Consider the following 20,064-nt stretch of genomic DNA (forward strand, 5'->3'; position numbering starts at 1 on the left):
TGCCGGATCTAAATGAGTGCAGGTGGAGGTCGAGGGTGTGGATCTGCCATAGGAGGCTGTCCTCTTGGTGGTTGTCCCTTGCGGGGACCTTCCCTGACACCCAGTCTTCCCTCTACACTGTCCTCTCTCACTGAGCTTTATCATGGTTTGTCTGACCACGAGGATGGGGACTTCATGACTCCATGACAAGGGCGGCCTGTCCATCTGTTTCCCCTACTCCCCAGCTCCAGCACAATGCCTGGCAGGAGGTGGTCATCCTGCTTGTGACAGTCTCACCTTGGAGATGGTGAGTCTTTCCCCACAGCTGTGGCCCTTTTCCACCTGGCCCCTGGAGACTTCCTGTCCTCCTCCCCCTTCGTGTCCTCTTTCATGATCACCATCTTGCACATCAGTGTTTGAAAGGTAAAACCAGCTCTTGTTCAGGGAGCATTGACCATGTGATGGGCAAGGTACTGCAGCTCATGTTGTCCTCACAGTGAACCAGCAAAGTGGGGACTTGTTTTTTAAACTGTGGTAATATAGCTATAACATGAAATTTGCAATTTTAACCACCTTTAAGCATACAATTCAGTGGCATAAGTTACAATGTTGTGCTCCCGTCACTATCATCCATTACTAAAACTTTTTCACCACCAAAAACAGACTCTTGTACCCATTAAGCAATATCTCCCTTCCTCCTCTAATCTATTTTCTCTCTTTATGAACTTGTCTATTCTAGATATTTCATGTAAGTGCAGTCATGTGACATTTTCCCTTTTGCATCTGGCATTTTTCACTCAACATAAGTTTTCAAGGCTCATGTTGTAGCAGGTTATCGGCACTTCATTTCTTTTTTTATGGCCAAATAATATTCTGTTGTATAGGAATAGAAGTGGGTACTCCTTTTGATCCTCGTTTTCTAGGTGAATAACCTCTGGCTCATAGAGGTAAATGCCTGGGACCAGGAAGCACTGTCAGGAATTGGTCAAGCCCAGTTCTGTCTTGCACCAAGCCTAAGCCCTTAATCACCCTGCCAAACCCTGGGCTTCTGCATATGCAGTTTCCTCTGCTGGATGCGTTTTTTCCCTCTTTGTCTATAGAGTGGCCTGCTAGAGCTGGTCATGTTTATGGAACAGCTAAGACCTGTGGGGCTGAAGTGATGCCAGTGAGGAGCCCAGAGGGAGGGGCGTGGGTGGCAGGTGGGGTGGCCCTGTGGCTGGGGCCAGAGCTTGGAGGAGTTTGGGTTTTATGGGTTTTATCCTTAGGGCAGTGGGAAGCAATGAAGGTTTTAAAAAGAAGGCAACGATATCTCATGTTGCTTTGGGAAGATAACTCTGACTGCCTGGCAGAGAATGGATTGAAGGGTACCCATTCTCTCATCCTATTCCCAGTGATTCTCTGTGGCTGTTTAAAATAAGGGTTGATGGTCGGATGAGACCTTAAAGTCTCCGAAAGCCTAATAACAATTCTAGCAGGCAGTGGTTGTGCAGCCTCGTTTTATTTTTATGATAATGAGAACTATTTGTGATTTCAGTTGCCTCTTCTGCAGCTCTGAGTCCTGAACTTATTTCTAGTTATTCTAGAGTTTGGAAATAATTCTTCAAGGAACAGTAAGCTCAGAATAGTTTACGTAAGATGTAGCCTATTTACTTCAGTGGTTGATTGTAGGGATATGTAATGTGAAAATTCAGAGCTTAGTAACAATGAACATCATTATTTTAATGGCTGCTGGGAATTATTTCATCAAATTTTGTCTCCTCAGTTCCATCTAATTTTTTTTCTTCCCCATTTTCTAGTGAAATGAACTCTTTGTCTGATGTGGTCAAATCCTTCTTCTGGCTGCAAGTGAGAACCAGGGTTTTGACAGCTCATGATAAACACTAGAAGCCGGGGTGTTTAGATGTTTTATGCATTAATGGAAAATTGTTTTAGCACCAGGCTCCCACCGCAAAACAAAACAGAAACAAAACCAAACAAAAAACCTGCTCTGCTGTAGAAGTGACAGTGGCTTTTATTTAGAGCTTGCATTTTGTGAGGCACATTAGCAGGTAGTTAGCAGGAATATTGGCAGTTGAGGTTTTCCTGTTTACTGCCTGGTAAATGGATTCCAGCCCTGAGGAAGCACATGAGGGTTTATGGGGTTTCCCTGTAGAGAATTCAGACAGGCATTATTGGAGAGACCATATTTGTTTATTAACATCCAAAAGAAGATCTATTACACTTTATTCATTCAAAAGGAATAAGGTTACTAGGGACTGTTAATTTTTGGTGTGTACAAAGAAGAAAGCCAGTTAAAAGGCTCAGTGGCTTTTCTTCCATTGTCAATTGCATGGCAATTGCAGGGTCTTTTGTGCCATTTTCACTTTGCATTTCAGGTTTGAAGGAGGGAGTCACCTCAGGGATGGAGGGGTTGCCATTTCAGAGCAGATTCACAGAGCACATTAATGGAAAAATCAGGATTACAGTTGGGAGTCTGAAAAATTTCATGTTGACTATGTGATGGCTTACTTTAGTTTCAGATGGAGAATTTAAAAATTTTTTTTTTAATTTTTTAATTAATTTTTTTACATTTTATTGTCTTTTTTTAAAAAAAGATACTTAGATCACAAAAAATATTATGATAAAAAATATAAGAAGTTCCCATATACCCCATACCCTGCTCCCCCTACACCTCCCATATCAACAACCTCTTTCATCAGTGTGGCACATTCATTCCATTTGGTGAACACATTTTGGAGCACTGCTGTTCTGTTACCCCCTTTACCGCCTCTCTCCACCCCTCCTCCCCTTTCAGCCCCCGCCGCCCTTCCTGCCAGTCCCGCCCATATTGCCAACCTACAATCTGCCCTCTTCCCCAGTAACTGCTTACCTCAGGTCTATCCATCAGCTTCAGCCTATCCACAGCCGCCCCTTAGCCAACCCTCCCTTCATCACGCCCCTCCCTCTACCCAACCCTATATAGCTAAGTGTACTTCAGTAATAAAGCAGACCTGTTCTTGCGCTCAAGCGGTCTCCGTGGTTTTTCCCCAACCGCGCGTCCCCCACGCCTGGAGAACCGGTGCTTCCTCGTGGAGCACCCCCCGCCGGCGGTTCGGCAGGAGCTAGCCCCGCCGACTCTTGGGCCTGAGCGAGACAGAGACCTCCCCGCTCAGCAACACTGTTCCGCATGGATTATAGTTCACATTGTAGTTTAAACTCTCCCCCAGTCCATTCAGTGGGTTATGGCAGGATATATAATGTTTAGCATCTGTCCCTGCAATATCATTTAGGACAGCTCCAAGTCCTGAAAATGCCCCCATATCACATCTCTTCTTCCTTCTCCCTGCCCTCAGCAACTACTGTGGCCACTGTCTCCACATCAATGATACAATTTCTTCCATTGCCAGAGTCACAATAGTTCTATAGTAGAATACCAGTAAGTCCCTCTAATCCATATTTTATTCCTCCATCCTTTGGACCCTAGGATCGTGATGTCCACTCCACCTCTAAATCAAGAGGGAGCTTAGATCCCACATGGCCGATGGATGCAGTTCTCCTGCTTGCAGTTGTAGGCACTTTCAGTTCCCTGGTATGGTGGTTGACCATTTTCACCTCCCTTTAGCTGACCTGGGTAAGTCCAGTGAACTGGAGAGTAGGTGTTGCAACTCTGCTGAGACTCAGGGCCCAGCTGGCACATGGACAGTCCAGAGATTAGTCTCCTGAACCTACACCAATCCCAGCACCAACCACAGGTTCAGTAAAAGTGACAGAAGAGGCATGTGTAGAAAGGTCACATCTGAGTCCAAATCCAACACACCCAGGAGCATTTTTTTTTTTAATTTTTAAAGAAGCTTTAGATTATGTAAGTGTTATATAAAAAATATAGGGGATTCCCATATGCCCTCCTCCCCACACACACACTTTTCCTCATTAGAAGCATCTTTCATTAGTGTGGTACATTTGTTACAATTGATGAACACATATTGAAGTACTACTACTAACTGGACTATACTTTACCTTATAATTTATACTCAGATGGAGAATTTTAATTTTTTTAGAGTCTGAGTGTTTGGCTTGCTGATAAGTGAAAGAGTGTTCATTATTAGAAAACTTAAAAATATGTGAAAGTAGAAAGAATGATAGGAAAACATTCATTTGAGTAATGTAATCTTGGTATATTTCTTTCTGCAACTTTTACTATTTATATAACAACACGTAAAAAAATGAAAGAAGGGTTTCCTTTTATTCTCTTTTTTCTTTAAAAGATTAAAAAAATTTTTAAATTTATTTCTCTCCCATTCTCCCCCACCTGTTGTCTGCTCTCTGTGTCCATTCGCTATGTGTTCTTCTGTGTCTGCTTGCATTCTTGTCAGCGGCACCGGGAATCTGTGTCTCTTTGTTGTGTCATCTTGCTGCATCAGCTATCCATGTGTGCAGCGCCACTCCTGGGCAGGCTGTGCTTTTTTCCACGCAGGGTGTTGGACACCCCTGTGTGGCACAGCATTCCTTGCGCGCATCAGCACTGCACTTGGGCCAGCTCACCACATGGGTCAGGAGGCCCTGGGAGGGTTTGAACCTTGAACCTCCCATATGGTAGGCGGACACTCTATCAGTTGAGCCAAATCTGCTTCCCCCCTTTATTTTCTTAAGACATAAGCTTAATGACATTTTTTGTTGACAAAACTCCCTTTGTACTTTCTTTATTCTGCAAATATGCTTTATATGTCAATTAGAATACTTATAACAAGCGGTCTGATATTATTTATGTATTACATTAATAGTATGATGAGTGCTACAAGGTCAGAGGTATAGAAGGGGTGGTTTCTTTGGAAGAAAAGGGGGTAGGGCTTAGTGAGGGTCTGCTCCAACTCTTTGTTCTGCTCGTCTTCTGTGGGAAATGATTGCACGTTGCTTCATTCTGAGTTTCTGAAGAACAGGGCAGGTCTGGATCTTCTATTTCTCTAAAATATTACTTAAATTATTGTTGAATTTCAGCCATAAAAAGGAATGAAATTCTGATACATGCTACAGCATGAATGAACCTTGAAAACATGCTGAGTGCAATAAACAAAACATATAAGGACAAATATTGTAAGAGTCCACTTACATGCAATACTAGAAATTCCAAATTGGTAGAGAAGAAAGTAGGTTAGTGGTGATCATGGACTGTGGGGAGCAGGGAGTGGGAGTTGTTTGGTGGGTATAGAGTACTTCTAAATTGTATAAATTTTGAAATAAAAAAGCATATATATAGTTGAATTAGATTTTTTGTTTATTTTAACAATTTTAAAGTAAATAATTCAGTGGCATTTACTTGGTAATTTACAATATTGTGCAACTACCACCACTATCTAGTTCCAGAACATTTCCACCACTCCAAAAGTAAATCTCATGCTCACTAAGCAATCACTCCCATTTCTCCCTCCCCCCAGCCCATGGCAACCAGTAATCTGACTTCTGTCTCCATGGAGTTAGCTGTTCCGAATATTTCATATAAATGGAATCATACGATATACAGCCTTTTGTCTCACTTCTTTCACTTAACATAATGTTTTCAAGGTTTATTCGAGTTTCTATAAGATGGGAATAATACTGCCTGCCTTATAGAGCTACTTTGATGAAGAAATGAGAACATATTTATCCTGATGAGTGAGCAGTAACTAAAGGGTAGTCTTGCTGCAGTTGGGTCTGTCACCATCATTGTCTCCATCTTGGATGAGGCCCTGGTGTAACTCAGATCAGAAAAAGAGCATTGCCAGAGCAGTGTTCACAATTAAGAAAAAAAGTCAGAAGTCCAAACATGACCCAATGCAGTCATATTCTAAAGTATGGACTGTTGATTCTGAAGTGTTAAAATTAACCAAGTAAAAAGCTTATTCTACTTTTGGGTGGATTTACATGAGCTCTTTGGGTCAAATTGCAAGAATGCAACATTATCATTTCCAGCCCAAATAGTCTGCCAAGGTCCAGCTGAAGGAAGGTCTAGAGAAGGTGGGGCAAGTCATGGGAAAGTATCTGCCCCTGGGCTTCAGTGTTTGGTCTTCTGTGTTCCAGGTGGCAGAGATGCACGGTGAGCTGATCGAGTTCAACGAGCGCCTGCACAGGGCCCTGGTGGCGAGGGAGGCCCTAGTATCCCAAATGAGGCAGGAGCTCATCGATCTCCGGGGGCCGGTAAGTGCGGGCATGAGGTCTCAGCCTTGCCCTTCTGCCTGCTCTCCATCTCTTTCCCCCACCTCTGCTGCCCACCACCCCATTATTTTTTCATCCTCAGCAATTTCAAGGGTTCAGAAAAATACTGCGATGAAAAGAATTACTATCCATGTACTTACCATCTAGATTTTACCTACATGAACCTTTACCAAATTGGGTTTTTTTGTTGGGGTAAGTAGGATAAATGTTACAAATTCTATTGAAGCCACCTTTGCTCTGTTTCCTACTCCCCATCCCCACCTAGATTCTGAAGTAGATGTATAGTCTTCATCTCCATGTTTTTATACTTTACCACACGGATAAATTTCCATGAGCAATGAATAGTCTTGGTACTTTGTTCTTAACTTTTCCCTATGTCACTGAAAATCTGTTTTAACACTTTCTTATGGTTTTGTTTTAGAACTCAATATTTCGATTTGAAGTATATCCCACATAGTTGTAGAGTAGGGTTTCTCAACTGCAGCACTTTTGACATTTTGGGCTGGATAATATTTTTTGTGGGGTTGTCCTCTGCATTGTCAGATATTTATGAGCATCCCTAGCCTCTACCCACTAGTTGCTAGTAGCATGCCCCTACCCTACCCCACCCCCCTATATTGTGACAATCTAAAATGTTGCAGACATGCTACATGTCCCCAGACATTCCATAAGTCTGCTGTGTGCAGAATCCCCTGGTCAAGAACCAATAATCTATTTCATTTACTTTCTTTGCTATTTTGTTCTTTTCTAAATGAAATACCCAAATAGTTTTAAACCGGTCTTATATTCATAGACATTTAGGCTGTTTTCCTGTAACTTGCTATTATAAACCATGATGCCATGAACATTCTAATACATGACCTTTTCTTCACATATATAATAGTTTCTTTATTTTAAAACTTTAAAATTATGTAAAATGTTAAATACTGTCTTACTTTACAGGGCTACTATAACAAACACCCTACAATGGGTTGGCTTAAACAATAGGGATTTATTGTCACATGGTTTTAGAGACTCAAAGTCCAACATCAGGATATTGGCAGGCCTGACTTTCTCCCAGAGTTTTCTAGCATTCTGTCACATGGCACTCTTTCTTTCCTTTTTTCTTCAGCTGATTTCCACTGACTTCTGGATTCTTCTGATTATAAGGACTCTAGTCATATGGATTAAGGCCCATCCATTTGGCCTCATCTAAATAGGATCTTCGAAGGTCCTATTCACAAACGAGTCCACACCTTACTACTAATAATCACATCTTCAAAGGTCTTGTTTACAAATGGGCATATACCCACAGGAATGCAGATTAAGCACATGTCATTTGTGGGGTACATGATTCAACCCCAACAGATACCCAAAGGTAGGCAGATAAGTATAATGCACCCTCATGAACCCACTAAGTTGAACTACTATTGAGCATGGCCAATTTTGTTTCAAGTCACTCACACCCACTTTCCCATTGTGTATTATTCTGAATCGAATCCAGAGTATTAGTTCATCTTTAGATAGTAAAAAGAGTATTTAATTTCCAATCTCAAAGTTTTTGTCAATTTATTGCTCAAATCAGGATCCCAATTAAATCCAAATATTGCAATGGGATGATATGTCTCTTAAATCTCTCTCAATATATAGATTCTACATCTGTATTAGTCAGGGTTCTCTAGGGAAACAGAATCAACAGGAGATATCTCTCAATAGCATGAGATTTTATAAGTTTCTCACATGACTGAGGGGATGCACGAGGTTCCAGGTTCCACAGGCAGCCTGTAAACGAGGGGCTCTGATGAAAGTCCAATGAAAGTCCTTGACAAGTTTCTGGAAGACATTTGGTGTCCAAAGACAAGCTGGGAAATTCTCCTTGAATGTTGAAATCACTTCCCCTTTTAAAGCATTCATCTGATTGGATAAAACATCACTTACTGCTGACAGCAATCTCCCTGATTGATATAGATGTAATCAGCTATGTATGAAGTAAACTCACTCCATAAATGTCCTTGTATTACAATTAGCCCAATGCTTGTTTGACCAAACAACTGGGCACAGTTACTTGGATGAGTTGACACATTCGCATAACCATCATAGCCTACCCCTTGTGAACTTGGCAACCATACACATTATCTTAAACCATACTTAGTCTTCCAAGTAAAAACAATAACAGACATGCATATATATATATATTTCTGCCTAACAATGTTCAGCTCTCCTGCATACAACTGGAAATGCATTAATTTCCTACAGAATAGGGTGCAAGTCCTTGAGTAATATTCACTCTTAAACTTGACATCCTCAAATATTATGACACGAAACTAATACAACTGATTATGATGAGGGAAAAGGTTGGGGAAGAAAACAAAGAAATTCTTTTTATGTACAAACACAATCATACTCATAACAAAACAAGGAAGATTCATGATCATTACAGTCCTCATTTCTATAACTGGTCACGTGGTCAAAGTTCATATTTATCACTACCCATTCCATGTTCCTGTTACCCTCAGCAAGCACTTCAGTTGGCTGTGCTTCTTTGCCTGGTGGGGTCACCCAAACCTTCATTCCCAAAGATTCTAGGTCATTGTTAGTCCTGCTTGGATTGGATTGTTGCAGTTTTCCACTGATTTTAATCACAGGGCATGGCAGTACTAGGAGACGGCCTGGAGGGTCCCCTGTATTCCAGGCAAACTCTTCTTTACCACCATTATGTAGATGCAGTCCTATTTCCCCTTGATTTCAGGGTCAATCACCCCAGCCAGTACAGTACTTCCCTTCTTTGCCTTTTGATTCAGAGGTAAGAGGAGCCCAAAGAGGCCAGGTAGAAATCTTAACTTCCAGTTCAATGGAATCATTGTTGTGTTCACTCCTCCTTTTGGGATTAAAACCTGTAGACCAGCAGAGCTGAAGGTTGCAGGGACAGGAAGCAAAAATTTTCCTAGTAGGTCATTATAGGTAATAGTGAGTGATGTCACTCCCATTTCCACCCCTTGGGCACATGAATCCCAGTTATGGAAGAAACAGCACCATAGAGTGGATGCTTGGTTTAGACCATACACAGCCTCCTCCATTGCCCAAGCCCTTCAACACCTAGTTGGTGTTGTAATTGACTTCAAAAGGCCATTCCACTGTTCTATTAATCTAGCTGCTTCAGGGTGATGGGGAACATGGTAAGACCAGTGAATTCCATGGGCATGTGCCCATTCCTATACATCATTGCTGTGAAATGGGTTCCTTAATCAGAATCAATGCTGTGTGGAATGCCATGGCAGTAGATTAGACATTCTGTAAGTCCATGGTTGGTAATTTTGGAAGAAGCATTGTGTGTAGGAAATGGAAACCCATATCCAGAGTATGTGTCTATTCCAGTTAAAACAAATTGCTGCCTATTCAATGGTGGAAGTGGTCCAATGTAGTCAACCTATCACCAGGTAGCAGGTTGATCACCTTGGGAAATGTTGCCATATTGGGGGCTGAGTGTGGGTCTCTATTGCTGGTGAATTGGGCACTCAGCAGTGGCTATAGCCAAGTCAGCCTTGGTGAGGAGAAGTCCACGCATAACCTCTATTCCTACTTCCATGGCCACTTTGTTCATGAGCCCTTTGGACAATGATAGGAGTGGCTGGGGAAAGGGGCTGAGTGTTAGCCACAGAATGGGTTATCTTATCCACTTGATTATTAAAGTCTTCCTCTGCTGAAGTCACCCTCTGATGAGCATTCATGTGGGACACAATTATTTGCATGGTTTTTGTGCACTCAGAAAGGTCTATCCACATACCTTTTACCCAGACCTCTATGTTACCTTTTTCCAATCATGTTCCTTCCAAATCCCTGACCATCCAGCCAAACCATTGGCAACAGCCCATTAATCAGTGTACAGATGCATCTCTGGCCATTTCCTCTTCCAAGCAAAATGAACAACCAACTGGACTGCTCAAAGTTCTGCCTACTGGGAGGATTTGCCCTCACCACTATCCTTCAGGGATGTCCTAGAAAAGGGCTGCAGTACTGTAGCTGTCCATTTTCATGTGGTATCTGCATATCATGCAGAACCATCTGTAAACCAGGCCCGAGTTTTCTATTCCTCAGTCAGTTTATTGTAAGGGACTCCCGAAGAGGCCAAATCTGTGAGCTGGGAAAGAAGATAACATGGCAGGGGTGGTGACTGTGGGCATTTTGGCTACTTCCTCATGTAACTTACCTGTGGCTTCAGGACCCGCTTGAACCCTACCTCAGATATACCACTTCCACTTTATTATGGAGTGCTGCTGTGCACACCCAACTTTATGGTTTGGTGGGTCAGACAATACCCAGCTCATGATAGGCAAATCAGGTCTCAAGGTAACTTGATGGCCCATGGTTAAGCACTCAATCTCTGCTAAGTCCCATTCGCAGCCAAAAGCTGTTTCTCAAACGGAGAGCAGTTATCTGCAGAGGATGGCAGGGCTTTGCTCCAAAGTTCTAAGGGTCTGCATTGTGTTTCTCCTATAGGGGCCTGTCAAAGGCTCCAGACAGCATCTCTCTCTGCCATGGAAACTTCCAGCACAATTGGATCTGCTGGATCATATGATCCAAGTGGTAGTGCAGCTTGCATAGCAGCCTGGACCTGTCACAGAGCCTCCTCTTCTTCCAGTCCCCAATGAAAACTAGCACCTTTGCTGGTCACTTGGTCAATAGGCCAGAGTAGCACACTCAAATGAGGAATGCATTGTTTCCAAAATCTGAAGAGACCAACTAAGCGTTGTCCTCTTTTTTGGTTGTTGGAGGGGCCAGATGCAACAGCTTATCCTTCACTTTAGGAGGGATATCTCAACAGGCTCTGTACAACTGGACTCGTAGAAATTTCACTGAGGTGGAAGGCCCCTGTATTTTTGTTGGATTTATCTCCCTTCCTCTCTCACACAAATGCCTTACCAATAAGTCTAGAGTCTTTGCTGCTTCTTGCTTACTTGGGCACAACATGATATCATCAGTATAATGTACCAGCATGATGTCTTGTGGTAGGGAGACATGATCAAGTTCCCTGCGGACAATATTATGACAAAGAGCTAGAGAGTTGATATACCCCTGAGGCAGGACAGTGAAGTTATACTGCTGGCCTTACCAGCTGAAAGCAAACTGTTTCTGGTGGTCATTATTAATGACAGTTGAGAAAAAAGCATTTGACAGATCAACAGCTGCATACCAGGTACCAGGATATGTGTCAACAGTTGCATACCAGGTACCAGGATATGTGTTGATTTTTTCGGGCAATGATAGCACATTTGGGACAGCAGCTGCATTTGGAGTCACCACCTGGTTAAGTTTATGATAATCTGCTGTCATCCTCCAAGATCCATCTATTTCCTGCACAGGCCATATAGGACAGTTGAATGGTGATGTGGTGGGAATCAGCAGCCCTGCATTCTTCACATCCTTGATGGTGGCACTAATCTCTGCAATCTCTCTGGGAATCTGGTATTGCTTTTTTTAATTATTATTATTTTTTTATTTTAAAAAAGATACTTAGATTACATAAATGTTACACAGAAAATATAGGGGTTCCCATTTACCCCACTCCTCACACCTCCCATACCCTCCCACATAAACAACATCCTTCATTAGTGTGGGAAATTCATTGTAATTGATAAATGCATCCTGGGACATTGCCACTGAGCATGGACCATAGTTTACATTGTAGTTTATGCTCTCACAAACTATTCTGCATGTTATGGGAAGATATAAAAATGACCTAGGTCTGTTGTTGCAGTGTCATTCAGGACAATTCCCTAGTCCCAAAGAGCCCCCATGTTACACCTGTTTTCTCTCTCCCTGTCCCTGTGCCTCCACTGGCCACTGCCTCCGCATCATTGTTGTAATTTTTTCCATTGCTAGAGTCAGTCTATAGGACTGTAAGTCTATAGGAGAATACCAGTAACTCCACTCTAGTCCATAGTTCATTCCCCAATCCTGAGGGTTCTGGGATGGTGATGTCCACTTCACCGTAATGGATGGGGTGAAGTGATCCCATACAGCTGATGGATGGGACTCTCTTGCTTGCAGTTGTAGTCTCTCTCGTTTCCTTGGTATGGTGGCTGTCCATCCTAACCTCCTTGTTAGTGTCCCGGATGAGTCTAATGAACTAGAGAGTAACATTGCAACTTTGCTGAGGCTCTGGGCCCAGCTAGCCACGGACATCCCAACAATTCAAGTCTCTTGGATATACACCTACAAACTCCAGCACCAAGTATAGGTTTAAATAGAAGGAACTGGCGGTGGACTTGGCCCAGTGGTTAGGGCATCCGTCTACCACATGGGAGGTCCGCAGTTCAAACCCTGGGCCTCCTTAACCCATGTGCAACTGGCCCATGTGCAGTTCTGATGCGCACAAGGAGTGCCCTGCCACGCAGGGATGTCCCCGCGTAGGGGAGCCCCACACGCGAGGAGTGCGCCCCATAAGGAGAGGTGCCCAGCGTGAAAAGAAAGTGCAGCCTGCCCAGGAATGGTGCCTCACACACGGAGAACTGATACAACAAGATGACGCAACAAAAAGAAACACAGATTCCCGTGCTACTGACAACAACAGAAGTGGACAAAGAAGACGCAGCAAATAGACACAGAGAACAGACAACCAGTGGGGGGGAAGGGGAGAGAAATAAATAAATAAATCTTTAAAAAAATAAATAGAAGGAACAGATGAGCCATGTATAGGGAAGCCATAACTGAGTCCAACTCTGTTGCTCTTAGGAGCACAAACTTCAAATTAGAGCCCACTGGCAAGGCACCAAACTCTGGAGCTGTCTGCCCTGACCATAGGATCTGGGTGTCTCCAGAGCCCTCAGTAACCCCACTATTTGTGGTAGTATCCACTTTGGCAGTCTATGAGATCCTGCTGAGATATGCATAAGTGTTACCTCTGGGATTACCTCCTGACTCATTTTGAAGTCTCTTAGCCATATAAACTAATTTGTCTTTACCTTTTCCCCCTTTTATCCTAGATATTTTTCCAGTTGCATTGCTAGTTGGTGCATGGTACTAATCCCTCAGTGCCAGGGAGACTTAGCCCCGGGAGTCATGTCCTATGCTGGGGGGAAGGTAATGCATTTATATGCTGAGTTTGGCTTAGAGAGAGGCTACATTTGAGCAACAAGGAGGCTCTCAGGAGGCAACTCTTAGGTACCCCATAATCCTAGGCTAAGTTTCAATTTTAAAAGCAAAGGCTCACAAGCATAGTCATCAATGTCAAGGACCCATCAATGGACTATCCTCTACCAGTCATTGCCCCTGCACTTGGGCGACTGTTGCTGCACCATTAGAGAAAGTGGTAGAGCACTCCAGGATGGGAATCCAGTATTCTCTCAATTATTATGTGACTCTAGCCACTGTGCAAATGCCCCGTGAATAACTGAACACATTTATATACCTTGTATGTATGCCCAGGTGATCTTCCTCCCACGTATCCCCCATCACTGACACCCCACATCAATGATCCTCCCTTGCCCCAGTTGTAACCATTCTGTGATCCAAAGCTTTTTCAAAAATGAAGCCAATTAAGTATCTACATATAATTAATAGGAAAATGAAAAAATAATGATAGGTTTAAATATTAGAAATAAAATACATAAAATTGTTTTAAAACTAGAAATAAAAGATTTGGATATTAAAAAATTATGAAAAATATTTTTAAAAAATTTTGGACATTTTGCCTTTCATCACTATAATATCTGTTGTCCTGTATGTAGAATGACATCTTCTTTCATTTATTCCCCAGTGTCTTATTTTCATTTTGTTTTCAAAGAAGTTTTAGGTTATAGTAAGTCATATACAGAATACAGGGGACTCCCATATACCCAACATCCTCCCCCTTTTACCCCTTCCCATATTAATATCTTTTTATATGTGGATGGTACCTTTGTTGCAACTGATATACAAATAGGGAACATAGCTACTAACCATGGTTGATGGTTTACATTATGGTTTACATTTTAGACTGTACATTTTTATAAATTTTGATGATATTTAACAGGGCCTGTGTCCATCATTGCAAGATCATGTAGAACATTTCCATTGCCCACTAAATACTCCCTGTTCCATTTATTTGATTCCTCCTTCTTCCTCAAAAAACTAACTATAGCTCTGCCATATGACCCAGCAATTCCACTACTGGATATGTACCCAGAAGACTTGAAAGCAAGGACATGAACAGACATATGCATGCCAATAATCATAGTGGCATCATTTACTATTGCCAAAGTTGGAGTCAACCCAAATGCCCATCAACAGATGAATAGATAAACAAAATGTGGTACAAATATACAATGGAATACTACCCAGCTGTAAGAAGGAATACACTGCTAACACACGGGATAACATGGATGAATCTGGAGGACCTTATGTTGAGTGAAGCAAGCCTGGCATTGAAGGACAAATATCACTGATATGAATTAAGCAAATTGAGCAGACTCAGAGAGCTATTGTCTGGAAGATAGGTTTATAGGAAATAGAAAGGAAGAAGGTTGTGAGCCAATACCCATAAGGACATAATCTATGATAAGGTCAAAGTATGTAGTTGGGTGTTGAAGGGTTATCACAAGAGGGTAGTGATACTATTGAGTTGGTGGTGCAGGTTTGACAAGTGGTATATATAGATTGGGGAGGGTGGGTTGGAAGGTCCATGGAACTGAGGGGAGGGTTTGGAGAGGGACCAGGTGAACACTGGGGATTGGTGGGTATGTGGTTGAAAATACAAATTTGGGAACACTCTTATGTCAGTATGACATAGAAGGGTTATTGGTTTAGGGTGTTGGGTGGGGGGTGTTTGGGACAGGGTGCACCTGGAGCAGGCTTCTAGGGAGTTTGTGAGTGATCATTTTGTCATAATGTGTTGTATCAGTGGGTGCAGATTCACATAATGAGCAGGAAGGCATTGGACTCCCATCCTGGGGAGGACCGATATGGTCACAAACAGAGGGATGGGAGTCTCTCGAAGGCATGGACACTTCCTAATAGGGGAGGACAAACTGGTATTGCTTTTGATTCACTTTTTTGCTAGGTAGAGGCAGGTCTAGTGGCTTTCACTTGGCCTTTCTGAGCATAATAGCCCTCACTCCACAAGTCAGGGATCCAATGGGGGGCTTCTGCCAGTTGCTGAGTATGTCTAGTCCAATTATGCATTCTAGAGCTGGAGAAATAACCACAGAATGGGTCTGGGAAGTGGACCCACTGTGAGATGAATCTGAGCTAAAACTCCATCAATCACCTGACCTGTATAAGCCCCTTCACTAACTGGTGGACCACAGTGATGTTTTGAGTCTCCTGGAATTAATGCCACTTCTGAGCCAGTATCTAATAATCCTTGAAATGTCTGATCATTTCCTTTTCCCCAGGGCACAGTTACTCTGGGAAAAGGCCATAGGTCTCCTTGGGGAAAGATGAGAGGAAGATTAACAGTGTAAGTTTTTGGCAGTTTAAAAAGATCCATCCCCAAGTGGGCCTGGCCTTCTCATTCAAGGGACTCTGGGTCTGTAAACTGTCTCAAGTCTGGAAAATGATTAAGGGGCCATGATTCTCTGCATCTGTAATTTGAGTTAGGATTTTGTTCACTCGACCTAGAACTCTTCTGCTTATACAAAGCCAGAAGAAATTTAGTAGACTGCCCATCTATTTCACTTCTAGGTACCCTATGACCTATTAGCCAAAACCGTAACTCTATGGGACTCTGACTATTTTGAGTGCTGCTTCCAATCTGCCTTTCATTGTGGTCACCATACCCACCTTGTCTTTGGTGATTAACCGCCTATACTTGACTTTTTACTGGACCGAGATCTGATCATCTGCATAGTGTTTAAGGATTCTAATTCCATTACAACCCTTCCTATAGTAATGTCTGGACTACAGAGAAGAGCAACCATAGAGCTCTTCAAGAAAGATGGAATTAGTCTTACAAATTTATTCCTCACATTCCTAGTTAAAGGTGTGTCCTCTGGTCATTTCTGGGGTGGGTGGGCAGATCTCAAATGGTAAATCCATTCTAGCATTAGTCTCTCTAAGCCTTTGAATTCCCTCTTCCGCTTATATGAGGGCTAATGGAGGATCTCAACTCAGACATGCTAGGCCATCTTTTGGTCCATGTTTCAGTCAGCCACCCAAACAAAGTGTTAGCCTTTTCTACTCCCTCAAGCTACAGTATTGAATACAGAATTTCTGCTTAGTGGGCCCATATCAATAAATTCATCGTGATCCAACTTTTTATTCCTTCCACCATTATCCCATACCCTTATTATCCATTCTCACACATAGTCCCCTGATTTCTGTCTATATAAATTGGAAAACTAATGCAGTTCTTTCTGAGTATACCTTACTTCCTCAAGGGTCACACTTTGTATTTCTCCTTTGAGGGCTTGTTGTGATTTTAGTCTAGTAATAGGTCTCAAAGAGAAGAGGTGTGGTGGGGGTGCATAAAGAGAAGGATTAGAAATGTCTCGCAAACTACTGACCTCAGGACATTCCTTTGCATTTTCTTCTGGTGAGACAGGATTAATCTCTTCTAACCAGGGTTGGAAGGCAGATTCCTTAGGGCAGGCTGGAGGCTGAGCAGTGCATGCTGGAGTTTGGCTGGTACCCACCTCAGGGCTGGAAGGAGATCTCGACTCCCTGGGGCAGTCCAGAGGCTGGGTGATGCAAGGTCAGCAAGGTGTGGTCTCCATAGGGCAGGCCATCACAAATTTATCTGGTAAAGTCTCATCAGAATTTAGAGTTCCATTGTCCCCACTAATATTATCATCATCCAATATGTCTCCATTCCAATCCTCTGGGTTCCACTCCTTTCCATTTACTGCCTTCACTTTAACCACAGAATCCTTGCAGGGTTGAGATTTTAGTTTCCTTTATAACTCTGCTACTTGTACAATGAGAGTCTGAGTTTGGTTCCCAGATATCTCAAGCCTGTGACTACAGGAGACAAGATTTTCTTTCAGAGCACATACAGAAACTTTCACATCATTCGTGCTCCATTTAAGTTTCAAATTTCAAGACTTTAGCTCATATCTTTCTTTTGTAACTGTATTCAGAGTATTTAGGAGGAGCCAGCCAACATCATTATACCTTTTGACTCCACAAAACTCTGTTAAGGTGTTGAAAACACACTCACCCAGATCCTTGCTTCTTATCAGTGTGGAAGTAGGGGAATCCAGTGATGATATTTTGGTATTTCTATTCCCAACTCATGCCATGGACTGTTAGTGGCCTCGTCATTATCGTAAAGGGAGTCGTTAGTACCCTTGAGTCCAATTAGAGTAGCACGCCAATTGCGCAATTCCCAGAACCACTTCAGACATCCAATGTTTAACACTCTGTTCCTCAAGAACTACTCCCAGCACCCAGCTGTATTAATCAGGGTTCTCTGGGGAAACAGAATCAACAGAAGGTATCTGTCAATAGGTAAGATTTTATAAGAGTCTCTCACATGACTGTGGAGATGAACCAGTCCAGGTTCTGCAGGCAGGCTGTAAACCAGGGGCTCTGATGAAAGTCCAATGAAGGTCCTTGACGAGTTTCCAGGAGACATATGGTGTCCAAAGACAAGCTGCGAAATTCTCCTTGAATGCTGAAATCACTTCCCCTTTTAAGGCATTCACCTGATTCGATAAAGCATTACTCATTGCTGACAGCAATCTCTCTGATTAATGTAGAGGTAATCAGCTATCTTGCGGTAAACTAACTCCATAAATGGCCTTGTATTACTATTAGTCCAGTGCTTGCTTAACCAAACAATTGGGCACAATTACCTGGCTGGGGTGACACATTAGCCTAACCATCACACCATCCATCTCTCTCTTTTATGCTTTCCTTTGTCCTTCTTCTTGTTGAAGAAACTTGCTCCTTTGCATGCTATGCTTGCACAATCTGCATTTGGCTGATTGCAACCCTGTGATGGTGGTTTACATGTTCCTCTGTTCCCCTCTTTCCTTTAAATTAGTGATGAGTTACAGAGGCTTGAAGAATGCAGGTGTGATTTTTTTCTTTTTTACTAGACAGTCTTACAGGTGGCAGTGTGTACTTCCATCAGGAGGCTCAACGTTTGTAGTGGAAACAGTTCAGTCAGATCCCCTTCTTTTATGTGACACTAGCATGCTAATGTCATCTGCTGTGTGTCCTTCCCTAACTCCCAACAGATACAAGACTTTGTGTAAGTCTTTGTGAACTTCTTTAATTAGTGGGATGTTGGTTTTCCTGCGAGAGCTCACATTTTGAAAGTCTCTGTTGTGTACTAAGAGCTTTTTGAGGGGGGGTGCTTTTTCCTCCATTTTATAAGTTAACTGAGACTCAGACAGGCCCAGAGCCTCTCAGCAAGTATGTAGTAGAGCCTGGATTCAAAATCAGATGCAATTGCCTAGCTGTTGTCTTTCACCGTCCTACACTAACTCCAGGGAGCAGTGATGAGGGGGCTCTTTTTCCAAGCAGGATCCTAACGGTCTCTCTGCAGTGACCTTCCAAGCAGTGTGCACATCAAAGATGCGCAGTGTCTCATCTGGCTCCTTCCAGTGCGTCTGTAGCCCCTGTGGGATGGAGCAGTCCTGGTCCTGGCCTCCTTCCCACTGTGAGCAGGGCTGGACTCAATGGCAGGCAGGTCTCTGCCTGGTCCCCGCCCAGCTCCAAGGGCAGCCCCCTCCAGAGCTCGCCTTAGAGAGAGGAGAGCTGAGGGACGGGCGTGATCCTTGGGGTCCATTCTGTTTGAGCCTGTTGGAGTCCTTGTGGGTCCTTTATGCTGCATCTTCATGAACAAATTAGATTCATTATTGTCATTGTGAATAATAAAAACAAATTAGCTAGTACAAATTAATTACTCAAATTAATTAATAGCTAACATTGAGAAATTCGTGTCTGCCAGAATCTTGTCCAAATACTTTTGAGGCATTAGTTCATTAATCCTCACCAACCCTAGCAATAATTACTCTTCTGAATTCCATTTTGCAGAAGAGGAAACTGAGGCTCAGAAATAAAGTAACTCACTCACCCATGGCCACACAATAAGTAGCAGGTCTGTGAAAGATTTAATTATTTTATAACAACTGAAAACTATCAATTTTTTAAAATTCTTGACAAACCTTATTATATACATGCTAAAAAAGAAATAGTAAAAAGAGTATTTAATGAAAAAATAACTCTCCCTTCTACTGCTGGCCCCCTAGTTTTTCCCTCTGGAGGCATTGACTGTTACTCGTCTTGGGTTCATTCAGAGAGGATCGATGCCTTGTAAGCTGCACAGGTTCCATGTGTTAATACCTAGTAGCCTGTTCCCTGCTCTGCGTACTGCTTTCCCCCCACTTAATAATATACTCTAGAGATCTTTATTTTCATAATTTTTATGTAGATCTGCATCATTCTTTTTAATATCTGCATCATGTTCCCTTGACTGGTAAACCGTAATTTGTTTAACCAGGGTCCTATTGATAGATACTGAGTTGTTTCCCAGTTTTGTTTTTACAATGTTCGAATAAAACCCTTGTGAAATCGCATGTTCAGATTAGAAAGTTGTCTGGCAGGGTGAAGACCTGGAGTGCTTCCCATGCAGGATTTCCAGGGTGTCAAGAAGGGCCTCTGGCTCCTCTCAACTGCCTCCTGCTGGAGAATCTGTCCTGAGGGCCAGTCGCTCAGAGAGCCACAGTTCCCATCGCATTCCCACGATGAGTCAAGGACACACTGGGCCTTGCCCTTACTTTTCTGATTTAATTTTGAAGACCACCCTTGGAGTCAGGTGGGATTATTATAAATACAGCAGCTGAGATGCTGCAGGGATAGGCCGTGCAGGACTTCCCATTATGCTCCAGCAGTGCTCGCCCCCAGCCCTATCAGCTTTCTTCCCTTTCATGCCTTTAGCTTCCTCACACTACAGGGCCTTTGCTCCAACTCTTGCCTCTGCCTGGAATCATGCTCTGGCCCAGGTAACTCACC

General features: G+C 42.8%; 1 protein-coding gene across 3 annotated transcripts in view; it reads left to right on the forward strand.

Annotated features, from left to right (window-relative positions):
- Positions 1–20,064, forward strand: part of SNX29 (sorting nexin 29) — a 627,210-nt gene that overhangs the window by 414,138 nt on the left and 193,008 nt on the right. For all 3 annotated transcript variants that reach the window (XM_058286440.2, XM_058286438.2, XM_071211343.1), the window contains one exon: positions 6,013–6,129. In XM_058286440.2, the coding sequence (XP_058142423.1) occupies positions 6,013–6,129 (117 nt within the window). The remainder of the gene's footprint in view (positions 1–6,012; positions 6,130–20,064) is intronic.

The sequence above is a fragment of the Dasypus novemcinctus genome, chromosome 23 (assembly GCF_030445035.2).
Source record: "Dasypus novemcinctus isolate mDasNov1 chromosome 23, mDasNov1.1.hap2, whole genome shotgun sequence".
NCBI classification, from domain to species: Eukaryota; Metazoa; Chordata; class Mammalia; order Cingulata; family Dasypodidae; genus Dasypus; species Dasypus novemcinctus.